Raw genomic sequence first — 19837 nt, 5'->3', positions numbered from 1 at the left:
ACGGTGTATACAATACAGGTGACGTTACAGGTGGTTTTATTTGGGTATGGGAATAAAAACCTCCTCCAAGTCCGTGTTTTTAGGGCTGTGCCTGGAGGAGGAGACACACAGAGGTGTGATGCTCGTGGGCTCGCGTGGCCGCAGGGATGGGTGATGGCTGGGAGGACGTAAGGGAGCTCTCCTCACCTGGTCCCAACTTGTATCTTCTTCTCCTCGCTAAACAGAGACATGACGAGGAGGCGGTGATTGACCTGGGAAGAACGAGCGCCGCTGTCACTATTCACTATGAGAAGGAGGAGCTGGAAGGTGAGTCGGGAGAGGTGCCACCAGCCCCACGCGTTTTCCCGTCGCGCAAAGTCCCTGCCGCGTCCTGTGCTCAGCGTATGCATGACCTGCCATGAAACGTGGCATGCTTCTAAATAAACAAGCACAGTTATTTTTACATTTTTTTTTAATGTTGTGGCTTTTAGACAGAGGGGAAAAAGCCCCCGCAGCATCTGTGGTGTGAGTGTTGGCCATGGAGCTGGGTAGTTCCCAGCTTGTTTTCTCAGAGGCTGCTCTTGGCTTGGAGAGGTCAGGAGAATAATTTGATGGCTGCAGACACAGGGCTGTGATTTTCTTTTTTTTTGTTCCAGACTTCATTATCACGGGACTGATTGGATCTCCTCTTGTCGCCTTGTGCCAACAAAGATTTTAAAAATAATTACCTTCTGTCGCTGCTTAATGAGCAGGTCTGAGTGTTGTCCAGCCAAAGCTGGGATTTGAGACGAGGGTTGATACTTTCAGGGCATTTTTAGGTGACCCGGAGCCATCGCTTGTTGTTGCTCTGTTGTTGCAAAGTTAGAGTAAAACAGGCTTGGAAAAAGGGAGGGGTCTCTGACATTCAGGGATGCAGTGAAACTAAAATGAAGAGAAGTTGGTGTTTCCTCCTGGGATGGCTGTACTGGTTTAATCGTGGCAGCGGCGTCAACCGTCTCCGCAATATTGAGAGTGATGAGAACGCTGCTTTTTTTGCAGGCCACCGCACCCTGTCCGTGGGCATGCGGATGCCGCTGGTGAGGCAAAGCCACCGGCACCACCGACCCCACCGCCAGAAGCATCAGAAGAAGGAACAGGAGAAGGACTGTGCCCCGATGGAGCAGGGCTACCACTGTAAGTCCCGCCGCAGCATTCATGAGCCTCCTCGGGGCTGCGTGGGTGCCGGGGTCCTCTGCAAGCAGGTCTGTGTGGCTGATTTGTGTGGTTTGCTGTTCTTCTGATGGAAAGTGGCGTTATTTGGGAGGCATAATGGATTGAGGCTGGTCTTCCTTAGAGGGATCCTGCCTTTAAAAATGGAAGCGTGGGGAAGGAAAGTGGCCCGTCCTTATGCAGAGGTGGAACAGATGCTTCTCCTTCTCCATGGCTCTGTGCAAGCCCGGCCAGACCCAGGGGAGAGGGGCCAGCCCAATATTTAGGGCTGAACTGGTGCCAATTGATGGCCACTTTGCATGTGAGCGTGATGGGCCGAATGCAGGTGTGGTAACGGGATTTATCTTCTGCCCCCAGACACCCCATCCCAGCGGGTGCAGTTCATCCTCAGCACCGAGGAGGACGAGCAGCACGTTCCCCACCACTTGTTCACCGAGCTGGATGAGATCTTCCTGAAGGCGGGTGAAGATGCCGAGTGGAAGGAAACGGCAAGGTAAATCCCTGCTGCCGGCTGCGGTGGCGGCCGCGGGCTCTGCCTTCCGCTCTCCGGGACGCGAAGCTTTTGCAGCTGCAGGTGCCGATGCGCGGAGCCTTCTCCTCTTGCCGCCCCGTAGCTGCACTAAAGGGGTTGCAGAGCTGAGGCTGTTTTCTTGCAACGGGGCTGATTGTGCCCGATGTCCGCAGGTGGCTGAAGTTTGAGGAGGACGTGGAAGATGGTGGCGAGCGCTGGAGCAAGCCCTACGTGGCCACGCTGTCCTTGCACAGCCTCTTCGAGCTGCGGAGCTGCATCAGCAACGGGATGGTGCTGCTGGATGTTTGTGCCAACAGCATCGAAGAGATCGCAGGTACTGAGCACACTGCGTCCCGCCGGGAACGGCCGAGCTCAATTTGCCGCAGTGCCTTTCACTCCCGTATCAAGCCCTGCCCCAATGGCACATCCTTTTCAGAAGTCGTGCTGTGTTTTTAAATCGTGGGTTGCTTTTTGGATGTAGACTGGGTGTACAACAGTCACATCAGCTTTTTCTCCCAGTATGGGAGCCTTTTGAAAGCAATTTGTGGGGTCAGAGAGGCGATTAGAGAATATTCTCCGGCCAGAAAGGAGTGTCAGGGCTTGGCAGGCTGCTCTTAGGAACACGGAGTCTGCGTAAGAGCTGAACCTCCTTAAATAAACTACTTACTACAAGCCGTTTCCTCCCGTTCTTTGTTTTGTTTTTTTTTCCTCTTGCCTTAACATCCAGGATTTAAGAGCTTTAAAGGCAGAGTTTATCTGGCAGGTGACCAAGCAGCATATTTCTGTGGGGAAGATAATTGAAGTTAATTGAAAAAGCGGCTTTGGAGAAATTATCTTTGACTGGCAGGTCTCCATTCAGCCCTTGCAAGAGCTGGAGAAGTCGGAGCCATTCTTATCACGTTTCTCCCTGTGTTTGGCAAATTGCAGTCGATGGGCAAAGGAAACTCTGGGAAAGTCTGCGCTAGAGATTGCTTATAATTTGTTGACATGTGTCGAGTCTAGAGAGTCTGTCTAGAAACGCCAGATCGGGCAAAAAAATGTCATTATCTAGGATGGGGAATAATTATCTGAGCGGAGTGATGAATAAGCACTTTGATGATGGCTTTTAGCAAAAGAGAATTCTTCCTTTCGCTGCAAAGGCTGAACTGCATTAAAACGTCTTGCTAAGCAAGGCTGAGCCCGCGTTAGGGTATCCTGCGTGTTGCAGCCTTCACCGGGGGCTTGAGGGGTCGGGACTTGGGGACTTTCTGCTCTGATGGTTTCGTTTCCCGTTGCCATCTCCAGATATGATCCTGGGCCAGCAAGAGCAGTCCGCGGGGTTTGATGAGCGCATGCGGGTGAAAGTTCGAGAAGTGCTTTTGAAGAAGCATCACCATCAGAACGAGAAGAAAAGAAACAACCTTCTCCCCATCGTCTGTTCATTTCCTGACATGAGCAAGAAGCAGTTAGACGTGCATCCCCTCGGCAAGCCAGGTGAGGGTTCCTGCAGGGTTTGGTACCCGGTGAGGGTTTCTGCCAGGCTTTGGCACCAGGTGAAGGTTTCTGCAGGGCTTTGGCCCCATTAGACTTCTCCCGGCAAAGGAGAAGTGTCCCGATTGCTCCTTGCCTGTCTTTCTCAGTGTCTTTCTTTCTCCTCCCAACCCAAACACTCACTCCTCATCCATCTCCCACCACTGCAGAAGCTAAAAATGGGGTGAACCGTGACACCAATGCAATGGACCTAAGCAAGGTGAGTCACTCATAGCTTTCTTACACCTTTAGGGCCAGATTTGCTCTTGCAAACTTGGCTGCAGAGTGTTCTGCAGAGTGCTGTGGGCTTTGCTTTTGGGGTAATGGCCTGAAAATCCTTTGTCATGCCCAGGCTGAGCTGCGCTTCATGAAGAAAATTCCCACCGGGGCTGAAGCGTGCAACGTGCTCGTAGGAGAGCTGGATTTCCTTCGCCAGCCCATCGTGGCATTTGTCCGCCTGACCCCAGCTGTCCTCCTCTCGGGCATGACGGAAGTTCCCATCCCAACGAGGTCTGAACGAGAAGCGCAAAGTTTTTATTTAAAAAATAACCACCACAACAAAACACCAAATTGCACGCATCAGTTGGGCGTCCCAGGGGAACACAGCCAGTGGGAGCAAGCACGTTTCTCCCACCCACATCTCCGTGCTTTCATTTCTCCCTTCCCTGCTGGAGCTTTTAAACCCATTGGCCAATTTTAATGAAAGTTGGCCCCAAACTCAAATTTGCATTTGGTTTTGATGCGTTTCAAATTCATCACCGGAGTCGGTGAGCCTACACATCCCCCCTGGAGCCACACTCTGGGCTGGGAGCTCCCAGGGATTTCCTTGGGCGCCCTTTGAGTGAGGCCATGTTCTTCTCTCTCATTTTGGTTTTCTTGCCTAGGTTCCTGTTTGTTTTGCTTGGACCAGGAGGAAAAGCCCATCAGTACCATGAGATCGGCAGGTCCATGGCTACTATCATGACGGATGAGGTGTGACGAGATAAGAGATATCTCCGGGTCATTTTTTGGGGCTTTCTTCACCTCTCCCTGTCTCTGTAGTAGTGAGGAAGAGGGTTTGTTGTCCCTGTTAGCTGCCTGCAGGAGGCTAAAATCCCACCTGGGCTGCAGCCCGCACCTCATCCTTCTCCCCAGGGTCCCCAGCACGCTGTCCCCAGTGGTGGCATTGCCAGGGCCAGTGAAACTTCTCTGCTTGAAGCAGAAGGCTGTGGTGTGCCATGGGGGACGGGAGCCTGGTGGAGATGGTTACAAATACTGTGATGCACAGATTTTTCCTTTGGGGGGAATATTTCCTGCCACTTCCAACAGGCGATTTGGGGGAAATGACCTTGCATTTAGCCAAGAGCTTATTGCACTGGTTAGGACATCCAAGATGGGTCATCCTCTCACCAGGCTCTCTCCTACGGCAGGTTTTCCACGACGTTGCCTATAAAGCCAAGAACCAGGCTGACCTGGTGGCTGGCATCGATGAGTTTCTGGATCAGGTCATGGTTTTGCCGCCAGGAGAGTGGGATCCCTCCATCCGAATTGAGCCCCCCAAAAACATCCCTTCGCAGGTGGGTGCTGCGGCAGAAGGAGGCACGAGGGGGACGGGCAGGAGGGCAGCATGGCTGGGGGTGCTGCTCAGGAGCCCAAATTCACAGGTCACGTACCCAGCCCAAAAAGCAAACCAAGCCAGTGGCTGCAAAGACATATCTTTATCTTATTTCCATTTTAACAGGAAAAAAGGAAGGTGCCAGAAGCTCTCGATGACAGCGCTTCTCACAGCAAGCCGGAGAAACACAGCGGTCCTGAACTGGAGCGGACAGGAAGGTGTGAACTGCAATAGTTTGGTGGGGTGTTTTTCTGTTTGGTCCTAAAATCTGAGTGCGCACCTCCCTTCTAGCAGAGTTTTGGGGTTAACTGTGTCAGTGAAGGGGCTCCAGGTTCCCAGCTTGGTCCCCTGGGCTGGGTGGGTGGGACATTTGGGCAGCTGGGCTGAGCTGCAGCATGGTTGCACACAGGTTTTCTTGCTTTGGGGTGGAAGCAGATGTGTAAGTACCTCCAGGTAGAGCTCTGCTGCTTCTCAAAGTGAGGGACTGTTGCAATAAGAGGGGACGGGCTCTCAGGTTTGGTCTCTTTTTCTTTTTGTTGGAGGGGTTTTTGTATGCCTCAGTTTCTACTGGGGCTAAAATGGGAGAAGGAGACTTCTTTTTAGCAACGGAAGTTACTCTGTGCTTGTGATTGTCCTTCCTCAGCCAAGAAAACTTAACGCGGTCTTCCACGAAAATGTTGTGGTTTTTTTTTTTTCCTTCCTCCAGGCTCTTTGGAGGTTTGATCCGGGATGTGAAGCGAAAAGCCCCCTGGTTCTGGAGTGACTTTCGGGATGGTCTGAGCCTGCAGTGTCTGGCGTCCTTTCTCTTCCTCTACTGTGCCTGCATGTCCCCCATCATCACCTTTGGGGGACTGCTGGGGGAGGCGACCAACGGCCACATAGTGAGCACCTCTCTCTGTTGGGTGGCACGGGGGAGGACAAAACTCATGCAAAAGTCCTTGCTGCAGTGAATTTGCACTTGTATTTTTCCCTCTAATGACTTAATCACTCACTGCTGCCTCTCTTCCCCGGACAGAGTGCCATGGAGTCGCTGCTGGGCGCATCCATGACCGGCATAGTGTATTCCCTCTTTGCTGGCCAACCTCTCACCATCCTCGGCAGCACCGGCCCCGTCCTCGTGTTCGAGAAGATCCTCTACAAATTCTGCAAGTAAGGCTGGCTGCTGCGGCCAGGTGCTGCGAGCGCCTTTGGAAGAAGGCAGGGATGGAGAAAAGATGTTTTTCTTAGTGGTAGTTGGTAGATTTAAGTTGTCTTCTGTGTCACAGACATCACGCGCTGCTGCTTTAGTATGTGACGGTGCAGGAGCCCTCGGTCTCTGAAGGATGGATGGGTGGTTCGGGGTTTTTAGGGTTAAAGTGAAAGAGCAGGAAGAGGAGAAACCACAAGGATGTGGATGCCCGAGATGGGCTGCACAGGGAAGATGAGACAAATGACTCTGGTTTGGGAATGAGGGAAGATTTGCTTTCCTCTCAGTACAAACTCGGGCACTTTTTTGCATGATTTTTGCTGGAAGTGGAAATATATTTTACCCACATATCCAAAGAGTTTTCTGGTCCAATGTTTTGATGATTTTTGAGAAAGCAGGAGCTTTTCAGGCAAAATGGATATTTTCCATGACAGTCTTTTTGTTGTGGCAACTGTGATGGGAGATTAACCCCCCTTATTGCAATTAAATTTATTATGAAGCCCCAACTTGCTGGCAGCAGGTAACTGGGTGCAAACCCAGCCGGTTTCGCTGTTAGGGCATCGGGGTGATGTGGGAGAACACCACCTTCCACAACAGGGACCTGACCTCAATTAGCCTCCGAGGCATTAACACAAGGTAATTGTTAAATAAGGATAAGTAAATAATTGGCCTCTCCTCCTGCGGGCCCACACCCTGCGCCGCAGCCCCGAGGCTGTCTGTCGTAGGACTGGAAACTGCATTTACCATCCGCAGCCTTGACACGCTCCTGAATCGCTGCCGACTTTCCCCGAAGGAAGGCACGGCTCGGAGCCTCTTGCTGCCCTCTCCACCCTGCGTTTTCTTTTGCTTTCCCAGGGACTACGCGCTCTCCTATCTCTCTCTCCGGGCATGCATCGGGCTGTGGACCGCCTTCTTCTGCGTAGTGCTGGTGGCCACCGATGCTAGCTCTTTGGTGTGCTACATCACCCGCTTCACCGAAGAAGCCTTCGCCTCCCTCATCTGCATCATCTTCATCTACGAGGCTCTGGAGAAGCTGAGTCACCTGCGAGAGACCTACCCTGTGCACACGCACAGCAAGCTGGACTTCCTCACCATCTCCTAGTGGGTTTCTTCCTCCTAAAGTGCTGCTGCCCCTTGGCTGGAGCTCAGGGCTGCACCTCCATCGCCTTCCCCTCACCCCTGTCTTGGCTTCTCTCCTCCCAGCTGTAAGTGTGAGGCACCGACCCATCCCAGCAACGAAACCCTGCAGTTCTGGGAGAGCAACAAGATCAATGTGTCTGGCATCACCTGGGAGAACCTCACGGTGACTGTAAGTGCCCCGAGTCACTGCTTCCTCGTGCCGCGGCCGCGGGGTCCAGGGGCACTGGCCTGGTGCAAAGCTCAGAGCCCTTCAGGTGATGGTGGGCTTCAACTTGTGCCAGTGCTGCTCTGAAAAGTCATTACTTCAGTGGGTTTAACCCCCTTGGGCCTGGGAAGGAGAGTCCACCTCATCCCCGACATGGTGGGCAATAACTGTTATCCTCGGGACAGCAGTTCTGTCTGGGAGCAAGGTTCAGTGTGTGCTTTGGTTATTGGAGAAGTTGGAGGACTTCAGTTCATGCTTGAAGGCCATAATTAGCTTCCTTAATTGGTTCCTAGTAACTCCAGGCCTTGCTTTCTTACTCAGCGCTGTCTGAAGGTACGTGCATAAACTTGCATGTCTGAGCAGCCCCTTGGGCCATTGTTGCTGGAATCAGAGCTCAGGCACAGGGTGGGACGCTCTTATGGACATCTTCATCCCCCTTGTCCGTGTCCTGTGAGCCCGCCCCTGGGAAGGGACAATTTGTCTCTTCTCCTTTCCTGTCACTGTTGTCTTAGCCCTCCTTCCCCATTCCCTCTTTCACTCTCCCCAAGAGTTTCCAGTGTTTCCTTCCCCTCTGGTGTCTTCTTCAGCCACGGTTACCTGCCGTTCAAGCGGAGGATGTGCCATGGGTCTGTGGTACAGTGTTCCATCACATCTCCTCTCTCCGCTGTCTGTGTAGTTCCATGTGTCACTTATTCAGCTGCTGTTGATCGTTAAATATAAATCTCTGCTAGCTGCAGCAGTCCCGAGGTCACGGATCTTGGAGCAAGATCCTTCAAACCCCCTAGTTATCCGAGGTTTCCTTGCCGCATGTGCACTACCTTTGTGTTCTGATGCTCTGTTTCCCCAGGAATGTCGGTATTTGCATGGAGAGTTTCGTGGACCTGCCTGTGGACACGATGGCCCCTACACGCCCGATGTCCTCTTCTGGTGCTGCATCCTCTTCTTCTCCACCTTTGTCCTGTCGGGCTTATTGAGGAAGTTTAAAACCAGCCGCTACTTCCCGACCAGAGTAGGTAGAAGACGGTGGCCAGCAGCAGTCTCCATACTCATTTCCCAAAATGGCTTTCCCAGAGCACTAAGCAGTGTTTGCCACTGCTTGGTCAAACTGGGAAATGTTGACCTTGAAGGCCAAACTTGGACGTCCCTCACTCATTTCCAGGAGTGCAAAACGATCGTAGCGTTTCCCACCTGCCTCGCGACCTGCCCCGGAGCGGTTTTTTGCCCAGGCAGTGGGAAATCAGGTCTTCCAAAGTTGTTTTTTTGTTGGTTTTTTGTTTTGTGTTTTTTTTTCCACCTTGTGTGCCCAAATGGAAAGTTGATTCAAATGAGGAACTGCCATAGAAAAAGACACAAAAGACACTGTTTCTTCCTTTTGAGGAGCAAATGATGCCTCAGTGCCTTATTCCCATTGTAGCTGTGAGTGCAGCTGTAGTGGCAGACGTCTGTTTTGTTATTTTTTAATATTTATTGGCTTTTTTTTAAGGTTTGAATTTAAACGACCCTTTTCCACCTAATTAAACTTTTTTTATTGCCTGACACCGGATCTCGCATGTACAAACACAGCAACAGTATCTAACCGAGGGATTTGGCTGCATCTTCTCAGAGTGGTGGGAATTTGTTAACCAGCCTTAATGCTGTTGATGTCTTTAACTTTTCCATCTCACGGTATGTCCCCGTTTGTGCTGTCCCTTTCAGCTCTGCTTTCTTGCCCCAGGTACGGTCCACAGTAAGTGACTTTGGTGTCTTCCTCACCATCGTCATCATGGTCCTCATTGACTTCCTGGTTGGGATCCCATCGCCGAAGCTCCACATCCCCCACATGTTCAAGGTAATGTGGTGTTTTGGTGTGGAGCCGCTTTCAGCCCTTGGGGATGCCACAAGGTGATGCTGGGACAGGACAGGGCTGAGTCTGGGGATGCTGGTGGTGTTACCATCTCCTCTTCCACCTCCGAGTGCATTGTTTCCTTCTGGAAAGAGGAAGCCAGCCCCAAAACTTGATACCTACAGAAGTATCTATAGGTGCTTGCGACGAGGACGCTGGCACTGCTGAACCCCGTAGGAGAGGGTGACATGAAGGCAGGGCCAGGAGATGAGGCGGCACAGTGATGGAGAGGAAAATCAAAGCCAGTGAAGTGGCTGGGCTGGGAGTTGATCCTGATGTGTGTTTTGGCTTTGTTGCAGCCTACCAGAGACGACCGCGGGTGGTTGGTCAACCCCATAGGGCCCAACCCTTGGTGGACGGTGTTGGCCGCGCCCATCCCAGCTCTGCTCTGCACCATCTTGATATTCATGGACCAGCAGATCACGGCTGTCATTGTCAACAGGAAGGAGCACAAGCTGAAGGTAAGGGGCTGCAAGAGCTGACCCCATCCCCACCCCACTCTGGGCTGCAGGTGTGGGGAGAAGCTCCTATGCCAAGTGCTTTGTGAAGGCGTTGGTTTGGGACAAAGTCAGGCTGTGTGGCAGGATGCTCTGCTGGATTAGTGATGTCACAGGGAGCAAATGAGGGGAGTTCAGATGAGCAGTCTTTTGGAGGAACAAATTAATTTTTGAGCACTATAGAAGTGTGTTTTTGTTTCAAAACGCCAGCAGGAGCTGGGGGAACGATCTGTTTTGACGCGCTGCCAGGGATAACTCGGGGTCACGCCTTGCTTGCCAGTGGTAGAACTTTCTTTATGAATGAAAATAGTCTTTTTTGTTTGTTTTTTTTTGAGAAGTAGCTATTGCACAAACCTCCCAAATCCACTTGGTCTGAACTCCTGCCAGATTTTCATGCAAGGTGCTTGCGCAAAGACCGGATCCATCCTTATTTTTGCCAATTCTTCTCTTAAATTTTCAAGAGGGTGACTTGCGCCCAAGTAGGGTTTGAGTCTGAGTCGCGACGTTGTCCTCGCTCTTGTGCTGTGGGATGCTCTGTTCCTTGTTTTGCTGCCCACAGAAAGGATGCGGGTACCATCTGGACCTTTTCATGGTGGCCGTGATGCTCGGGGTGTGCTCCATGATGGGGCTGCCCTGGTTTGTGGCTGCGACTGTCCTGTCCATCACCCACGTGAATAGCCTCAAAGTGGAGTCTGGCTGCTCAGCTCCAGGAGAACAACCCAAGTTTCTGGGGATACGAGAGCAGAGAGTCACCGGCTTGATGATCTTTGTGCTCATGGGCTGCTCTGTCTTCTTCACTTCGGTGTTAAAGGTAAGAGGAAAATGCAAAACGCCCAACAAGCGTGAGCTTTTTGGAGGTTATACAAAAACCATCCCCTCCCTCCAGGCCTGAGTAGGTGTGGAGCAGAGGAGGAGGCGATCCCAAACCTTGAGGCTTTGCCCACAGTGGGAACCAGCCTCAGTTACACTTTCCAGCCCTTCACACCCCAGTTTGGTGTCCTCGAGGCAAGCGAGCAGGACAACTGCTTTAATTCCCAGGTGTCTCTCAGGCCCACCTGTGTTTATGGGTTACGATGAAGCGGATTCAGACCAGTACACTGCTCTCTTTCAAGCAGGCAGCACCTTATGGGATGCAATTGGCTCCCCCAAATGCCTCCCAACAGCCTTTCCCAGTAGCTAAACACACCAAAATCATCCCCGTGGGCTTCCTTGTGTGTTCCTCCCACAAAGTCACCACAGCTCTAGGCTAAAAGGAGGCACTTCGCTTTTGCGTGTTGCCACAAAAATGTGTAGAAATGTTCTTCTCCCATCACAGAACGTGGTGTACAGTTTCATTGGTGAAATGACCTATTTTCCTCCAACCTTTCAGGAAAATAGGATTATTCTAATGAAACGTAACTCAGAAGCTCAGCCTAAAGCAGAGCATTCACTCACTCACTCACACGCACAAAACCTCTACGGGTTAAGAGGTGACACATCTCTAACCCTGTGGAAACTGGAAAGCTTTAGGCAATTTTAGGCAGTGCCTCTAGAAGAGAGCAGTAATACTGAAAAAGCAATTAAAAAATAAATTATTGCTTTTTTTTTTTTAATTTCCCAGTTTATACCCATGCCTGTGCTTTACGGTGTCTTTCTCTACATGGGCGTGTCGTCGCTCAGAGGGATTCAGGTACGGACTCTTACAGCGTGCAGCTCCCTGCTGTGTCATCTCCAGAGAAGCAGGAAAAAAGCAGTGGTGTGGGAGAAAACCTCCCCAAAAGCAGGCAGTGAAAGTATTTTGTATAAGGAGAAGATTGGTGGGGGCACAGGAGGTACGTAGGGCGGGAGGACCAGGCAAGTTCAGCGCGCTCTGCGTCACGGTTTGGGACAGGGCAGTGTTTGGTGTGGTGAAAATGGGGGAATTCAGTGCAAAGCGAAGGCGATTTCTACTGCCGGTGGGAATCCTCACTGGGGGACTCAGTGGGCTGAGAAATGCCAAATAACAAACAGAAGAATAGAATATATTAAAAATATATTTTTATAGAAGAACAGGGAGGGGGGGTGAGATGGTCTGAGGAGGACCTGGGGGTGCGGACTGATGAGAAGCTCACCGTGAGCCGGCAATGCGCGATCGCAGCCCGGAAGGCCGACCGCATCCTGGGCTGCATCAGCAGTGTGGCCGGCAGGGCGAGGGGGGGATTGTGCCCTCTGCTGTGCTCTGCTCTGGGGAGACCCCCTGCAGTGCTGCCTCCAGCTCGGGGGCTGCAGCACAGGAGAGCCATGGACCTGGTGGAGCGGGGCCAGAGGAGGCCCCAGAGCTGCTGGGAGGGCTGGAGCCCCTCTGCTGAGAGGACAGGCTGGGAGAGGTGGGGGTGTTCAGCCCGGAGAAGAGAAGGCTCCGGGGAGCCCTCAGAGCCCCTTCCAGTGCCTAAAGGGGCTCCAGGAGAGCTGGGGAGGGACTCTGGATGAGGGAGGGGAGCGATGGGACGAGGGGGGATGGTTTGACACTGACAGAGGGCAGATTGAGATGAGATATCAGGGAGAAATTTTTCCTGTGAGGGTGGCGAGGCACCAGCGCAGGTTGCCCTGAGAATCTGTGGCTGCCCCATCCCTGGAGGTGTTCAAGGCCAGGTTGGTCGGGGCTTGGAGCAACCTGGGCTGGTGGGAGGTGTCCCTGCCCAGGGCAGGGGGTGGGACTGGCTGGTGTTCGAGGTCCCTTCCAACCTAAACCCTTCTGTGATTCTATAATAGAAGGATGTGGAATAATTGCAATTTGGTGGGCAGCTCTCATGGACACACTGGTTTATAGATGGAGCAAAGGGAAAACGGGTGCTGCTCCCGGGAGGAACAAAGTGGGATCCAGGATTTCTCACTGCACGCGAGATCCTGAAATCTCCTTCCATGTCCCAACAGGGCCGGAAACTTTCCGCAGCCCCAAGGGGTAACTTTTCTGCTTTTATTTTGCAGTTCTTCGACCGCTTGAAGCTCTTTTGGATGCCGGCAAAACACCAGCCGGATTTCATCTACCTGCGGCACGTTCCCTTGCGGAAGGTGCATTTCTTCACCGTGATCCAGCTCATCTGCCTCGTCCTCCTCTGGGCCATCAAGGTGTCCCGTGCTGCCATCATCTTTCCCATGATGGTAAGAGCCGGTGCCGCTCAGCAGCGGGACGTTTGCAGCATCGGAGATGTAACATCATCTCAGACCTCACCCCCTCTTCCTTCTTATTTTGTGAAGGTTTTGGCTCTCGTGTTTGTCCGGAAAGTGATGGACTTCTGCTTCTCAAAGCGGGAGCTCAGCTTTTTGGATGACCTTATGCCAGAAAGCAGGAAGAAGTTGGCCGATGCCAAAAATGAAGCCAAAGAAGAGGTGATGCTTGCTGGGTGCTCGGGGGTGGGTGTCTCCCTTGGGCTCTGAGATTGCCTCTTTCCGTCACAGCTTCTCTTGAAATGTTGGGGGAAGATCCGAACTCAACAGAAATAGATCCTGACATCCTGGATCCCGCATCATAACCTTGTTTTTAAATTAGCAGTTAGCTTAACACTTGAATAGCGGTATAATTTTTAAAGGTGCCATTTATAATAAACATTATAATTATGATGGAAAGATTTGCTCATAAGGGTGGTTTTAACCCCCTCCCAAAATGTTTGGAGTGAAAGGTCTTTCCCCTGCTGCGCTAACAGAAGGTCAGAAGGAGAGGGCAGCATGTGGATTTTGCTGGGTGTTTAGTTTATCTCCACTTCGATCATAGACAGACAACTTTGATTTGTCCCTTTTTATGTCAGGAGTCCCAGGAGATGATGGAAGCTGCTGCTGCAAACTCCGTTCGGCTGCCGCTGGGCAAGACCAGCAGCGCGGATATCCCAAAGCCAAGCAGCGACAGGTAAAGCCCCACCAAGCAGCAGGACCCCCGGCAAGATTAGCCTGAAGGGGGTTGGCAGAATTTTCTCCACGTTTATCTTTGCTGAGCATCCCAGCGCCATGCACTCAGCTTGGCGGGAAGAGCAAATTTATGGGCAGGGCGGGCGGCAGAGCGCTGGCACAGCTGCCCAGAGAGGTGGGGGAGTCTCCCACTCGGGAGCCATTCCAAACCCGCCTGGAGGTGTCCTGTGCCACTGCTGTAGGTGCCCCTGCTCTGGCAGGGGTGGGACTGGGTGAGCTCCAGAGGGCCCTTCCAGCCCTGACCAGTCTGGGATTCTGTGCAGAGCCTTTGCACAGAGCTGTAGCTCTGCGGCTCTCCGGCTCGCCTTCCAAACCTCCTCATCCCGCCCAACCCGCTGTGCTTATGCGCAGCTTTGGTTCTCCTCCCCCCCGTTCCTCTTGCTGGTGCTGATGCGCTGGGTGGCGTCAGTTCCCACAGTCACAGATTGCTGTCTCAAATATTTATTGCAGGACTGATCCTTCGGAGATTAATATCTCGGATGAGGTGTCGAAAACAACCGTGTGGAAGGCTCTCACTATGAGCACAGAAACAGTCTGAATCTGGGGAGGAAAGAGGTAAAGGATCGCGTGGGAATGTGGCCGTGCTCCTTTGCGAGCGGTGGCACGTGCCTACGGCTTTTTTTTTTTTTGCCGGCAATGCCGAGCAAGCGGCGAGGGCTGCGGCACACGAACCAGCTCCTCTCTGCCGGCGCGGTCCCACGAGCGGGGCAACAGCCCCACTGATGACGCTCTCCCTCCTTTTCTCTCTCCTCCCTCCCCCCAACTCCAGTTTTCATGTGTAGGAATCTTGACTTTGAAGGAGAGGCGTGAGAACGTGACTCAGGGATGTGCCCACGCAGACATGGGCAGAAACCGCTTTTATTTTGTTTTCCAGTTGGCGGATTCCCCTTTAAGCCATGGCGATGGTTTCAGCTGTCCTTGGTGTGCTTCAGGCATTCCCTCTCTCCAGAGCAGCAAACTGAGGTGCACATCACAGTCAGTGGGAGTTCGGTGGTGTTCCGCCTCGCGTGTTCGTGTGTGGGTTGTTGCCGTTTTTTAGCAGTAGAGGGACTGCTGCCGCTTCATCCTTCAGTGCTATTTTTTTAATATCTCACTCCTCCTCTTCTGTTTCTCTTTTTTTTTTGTTCCCCCAAAATAAACTCTGAATGTTTCTGTTGTATGTGACGCATTCTCCACTTTCTTCTTCATCGCGACCAGGTTCTCGGGTCTGGTTTGGGGTCCTGCCTTCAGTTCGCCCTTCTGTCTCTCCCTGGCAGGAGAGGGATGCCCTCCGTGGCGGGGCAGCGCGGAGCGCCCGAGCGGTTGGGCCGAGGCGAAGGAAAAGCATTTGCTCCCTGCGCTCCAGTTTTACATTGGGGTTTTTTTGGAATTTTTGTTTGTTTGTTTGTTTGTTTTATGATAATTATTTTTCTTGCTTCGGCTCTGCCGTCAGCCTGGAAGCTGCAAAAGGCAGAAACGGCGCCTTCTCCTCCCCCGGCTGTTAAATTAATATAAGGCAGCGCTTCAGATCAAACCCCTCCAATCCGCCGGGTGGTGGCGGGAGCGGCCAGGCGAGACCTGGTGCTCTGTGTCCCCGGGCGGCCCCTCCGCTGTCCCTCCGCTTTCCTTCCTTTTCCCTCCCTGGCTCTCTCTCTGTGGTGTTTTTTCCTCCTCCCCTCTCCTCACAAAGCCGCGTCTCTCTCGCAGGGTGGGATGAGCCCGGAGGCAAGTGGGAAGGTGCCTTTTCCTCCTCCTTTTTCCCACCCCTTTGCAGGAAGAAGCTGTTGAGCAGAGATGGTTCTCGTGCTCTCTTCCCATCTCGGGGGGGTCATTGGGCTGCGGCATGGGGCCGCGGAGCCCGGGAGGACAGGACAACCCCGAAGAAAAGGTCCCCTTGCCGCCCTCCACCAGCAGCGGTGGGATGGGTGCAGGGACCCTCCTGCCATCGGCTTATCCCGTCTCCTGCGGGAGCCTTTTTCTGCAGCAAACCGACCCAAAACGACAACGGCACGTTGGTGCTTCTTGCTAAATGGGGAGGGGGGAGAAAAACAAATCATCTATCAGTTTGCTCTGTAAGGATGGAAGCGGCACATTCCCAATCAAGGCCAAAATCAGCCGGCTTTTACGGGATGGGGTTTTGCAAAGCGGCTGGTGCCAGTGCCCCACGGTGACAGTCGGAGGGGGAAGAAACTGGTTGAGCCCTTAAAAAGAGGAAAAGAAAAAGGCTCGGAGGAAGGGAAAGGTGCAGTGCCGGGTTTCCTTGCTGCTGTTCCTCCGGGATGCCCGTGCGCGTCCCCTCCACGCTGCCCTCCGGGCAGGACCGTGCTCGCTGCTCCGGCTCTGCCTCCCTGGAGGGGAAAGGTCCTGGCGCAGGAGAGTCCCCATCTCTCCCCCCTTCCCAAAAGAAACTTTAATTACCGGAGAGGTACATTATTATGCCGGTGACCCACAGTGGCTGTGGGGCTGGGGGGCTGTGGTACCAGCCCTATTGCTGCCCTGCCCTTAAAATGGAATTATACACTTGTAATATAGGACAATTTGGTTTTCTTTTTTCCATTTTGTTTTCCTCCCTGTAAAAGGAGGGAGCGGGGCTGAGCTTCACTCCCTCCTGGCCGGGACCGGGGCCAGAGCCTGGGATTGTTTTCGGCACGTGCCGGGAATCACTCCGGCGGAGATGGAAAAGAAGAAAATCACCCTGGAGGGAAAACGCGGCCGGTTTTGGGGCAGAACGGGCTGAGTCCGGCTCTGCATCTCCCCCCTCCCCGGGGGCCACAAAACCTTGGCGGCTGCTTCCAAAAGTCCTTACTTAAAAAGCAAAGCAGATTTCCCCAGCGCGGCCCTCTTCTGCATTCGAAGCTCGGGGGTTTTTGCTGCTTACAGGGTGAGATTTTTTATTTATTTATATATTTCTGTATTTATTTTTAATTAAATGAAAGCTGAGGTCTTGGTTAACAACGTGACTCTGAGCCACCTAAAAGGCGGCTGTAACCCCCCGGGCTGACTGTGGGACACAGTGCTGCGCCTGTCCCCCCTTCGTGCCCCGTGATCCCACAGCCGGCTCCGTATTTTGGGAGGATTTAATATTTCCCTGTGCAGAGGAGAATTTTACGGGGAGGAGTCGGGAGGAGAAATCCCTCTCAAAGCTGCTCCTGGAGTCGCTTTAGGAATCAAAAGAGATATCCCTGCAGTGACCCGCAATGCTTTAGTTGGCAGCAAAGCCCCTTCCCAGCGAGGCGGGACGGGGGCTGCTGTGTGCTTCGGTGCCTTCAAACAGCTCCTCACACCCCCCGGGGGCCCCTCGAAAGAAGTTTCCTAAAATGATACGCATAAAAGAGATCCTTAAGCGGGGTGTGTGTGTATGTAATGTAAAAAGGTAATAAAAAAGGGTGTTTTTTTTTTAATTATTTTAATTCCACCCCCTCCCCCCAGTGCGCTACATGTAGAAATACACCAATTATTTTTGTTGCGCAGATGCTGAAATATATTTTATTGTAAGCGATGATCTAGTTTGGAAACACTCCGTGTTGTAAATAAAACTGAAGGTGGGGGGTGGGGGAATCCCCCAAGCGAATCTGTGTTAGTTATCACTTTGAATCTTTGTGTGGTGTTGTGTTTGGTTTTAGTTTTTTTGTTTCATTGGGTTTTTTTAATTTATTTTGGGTTCATTCTGTGGAACACAAATGACACAAATCCCTGTCGCCGTCGCGTGGGTCCCGTCGGTGGAGCGTCACTGTGGACTGAGGGGTTCCCCCTGCCGGAGCCGGGACTGTCGGCCCTTTTTCTCTTGTTGCCCATTGAACGTAATGGGAAAAAAAATGGAATAAACCTCTCGTTTGTCTCACTGCGCCGCTGCCGTGTCTTTGGGAGGGCGGGGAGGAGGCAGAGGGGGCTGTGGAGCTTTTTTTGGGGGGGCTGGAGGGGATGGGGGAGTGGGCAGCACTGATTTTTGGGAGAAAGCCCATTTGCCTGGGGCTGGGGGTGGGGAACCAGCTGACTGGGGAAAGGGCTGAAATTAGCGGGTTTGGGGGGTTGAAAAATTTAATGACTTAACTATGTTTTGGTTTTTAATTTTTTTTTTTTTAATTTGGGTTATTAAATTTGGGGGTTTAAATTTTGTTGTTTACTTTAATTTGGGTTTTTAAATGTTTTTTTATATATAATTTTGGTTGTTTCTCTGTGCAAGTAATTGCAATGAGCTCTGTGTTGCAGGAGGGAGGGGACACCAGTGTCACACGTGTCCCCTCTGCCAGACCGTGGGGTGCTCAGGGAGCTCAGAAAGGGGACTGGGGGGAGGGAGGGGCCGGCGCAGAACAGAAATTGAGCATTTCTTCCTCCCTACATTCTTGGGGGTATATTTTTGCCCATTTGCAATAGTTAATTAGCATTACATAAAATCCAAAGAGATTCTAGTTATCTTTCATATAGTATTTTTTTTATTCATTTCTTTCAAACCCCCCTCTGGCACAGGTCTGTGGGGTCAGGCAGGCGCATCCCCAGTGCCCTTTTACCTAAAACTTGAGGAGTTGAGTGAAAAAAGAGGGCACCTGAGCCAAGCCAGGGGTCAGAGCCTGGAAATCCCGGGGGACCGGTGGCGTGTGGGATCCCCATGCGATGCTCGGAGGCGTTGGAGACGTCAGAAACCGGCAGCCGGATTTAGGGAAGGTTTTATTATGATTTAGGGAAAGCTGCAGGATCCGCGGTGCTGTGGGAGCAGTTACAGAGAAAACTGAGCCAGAGAAATCGAGGTTTGAAGGGGCGGTCGAGCCGCGGGGGCACTTACCTTCTGCAAAGACAGCCGTTCCCCTAAAAGCAAGATCCTCTTTTCCTCCTTCGAGCTGGTTGTGGCTGAACTCTTCTCCTCACCGGTGCCTTTAAGCTGGTTAGCAGGATGCTAAAAGCTGACGGGTAGGTCACCGCTACTCCTGGTTTTAGTCGGATGGGTCGTTATGAATCATTACAGCGTTTTTTAAGTGGGGCTGTTGTAAAAAATACAGTTGTTGCAGTATTTCCCACCTTACGCCTTCAGCGAGGGGCTGGTTTGGGGTGTGTGTGGGGTGTGGAGGGGGGGTGTGGGAGGGGGGGGGTGGTCCTCTTTTCTATTTTTTTCCACTCTTTGGAGTGACCTGTGGGTTTCCTCCTTTCAGGTGAGATGGCCCCGTGGTGCCACAGCCCATCTCGCAGGGAGGAATGATTTCTCTGCCCACGGGGCCGCCCTTTCCAACACCTTTGGTTTGAGCTGAAAAAGTTAAGAAACAAAGAAGAGGAAAAATGTAAAAGAAGCCTTTGGGTACCCAAGCACCGGCTGCTGCTTTTCGCCGAGTGAAACTCGGGTGGGAGCTCATCAGCTGGACAGACACCATCATAGACTCACGGAACGGTTTGGGTTGGAAGGGACCTTAAAGGTCATCGAGTTCCACCCCCCCGCCATGGGCAGGGACACCTCCCACTAGACCCAAGCCTGGTTTCATCCCCCAAGGTCAGATCTGAAACTGGGGCCATTCCCCACCAAGTGTCAAGGACCGCCGCAGGAAGTGCAATTCCGGGGGCTCTGGTGGATTGAAGGAGCTGCTTCGGTCCCTCAAGATACCCTAAAAAAAAACAGAACAGGGGCAGAATCCACCCAGTGTGAAGGAGTTACAGCAAGTTCTAGGAACTTTAAGCTGTTGGCGTAAACACACCCCTGGCTTTTCCATCATTGCTCGCCCCTTGATGATTTGCTCAGGAAGGGAAAATCCTGGGAATGGACTGACCAACATACCAATGCCTTGGAATTGCTAATAAAAGAGCTGAGGTTATTCCAACAACTTGGTCCTATACATCCAACTGACCCTGTCCATGTAGAATGGGGGTTCAGTGAACGTGGTTCTCACTGCACTTTGGCAGAAGGGACCCACACACCTCCACTCCCCACACCGCCAACCCTCCCCCTCCCCCAACGCTCCAAAAAGCAGCAGTCCTTAGTGCAGACTCCTTAAGCTGACTCCACAGCTACGGCTCCCCATGGGCTCTGAGGGAGACAAGGGGGCCCCGGGGGTCTCCGTGGGCTTTAAAGGGGTCCCAGGGCTGCCCACGGGCAGAGAGAGGGGTAGGAGAAGAAAAAAGGAGAAGAGAAGAGAAGAGAAGAGAAGAGAAGAGAAGAAGAGAAGAGAAGAGAAGAGAAGAGAAGAGAAGAGAAGAGAAGAGAAGAGAAGAGAAGAGAAGAGAAGAGAAGAGAAGAGAAGAGAA

At 52.3% G+C, this 19837-nt stretch overlaps 1 protein-coding gene across 1 annotated transcript; it reads left to right on the top strand.

Moving 5' to 3' along the window:
* Positions 1–1545: 1545 nt before the first annotated feature.
* On the top strand, positions 1546–13108 carry LOC309685636 (electroneutral sodium bicarbonate exchanger 1-like; the record flags this gene model as incomplete). The annotated part of the gene is made up of 16 exons (XM_082501374.1): positions 1546–1681; positions 1873–2026; positions 3579–3718; positions 4093–4180; positions 4618–4764; positions 4929–5020; positions 5509–5683; positions 5818–5951; positions 6844–7042; positions 8199–8342; positions 9048–9161; positions 9515–9676; positions 10272–10523; positions 11313–11381; positions 12659–12832; positions 12929–13108. Coding segments are annotated over 16 exons (2360 nt in total), but the record flags the coding sequence as incomplete, so codon positions are not given.
* Positions 13109–19837: the final 6729 nt, after the last annotated feature.

Source organism: Vanellus vanellus (assembly GCF_965231255.1).
Source record: "Vanellus vanellus genome assembly, contig: HAP1_SCAFFOLD_137, whole genome shotgun sequence".
In the NCBI taxonomy this organism is placed as follows: domain Eukaryota; kingdom Metazoa; phylum Chordata; class Aves; order Charadriiformes; family Charadriidae; genus Vanellus; species Vanellus vanellus.
Note: the sequence above shows the minus strand (reverse complement) of the source record. Positions and strands in the feature narration are given on the sequence as shown.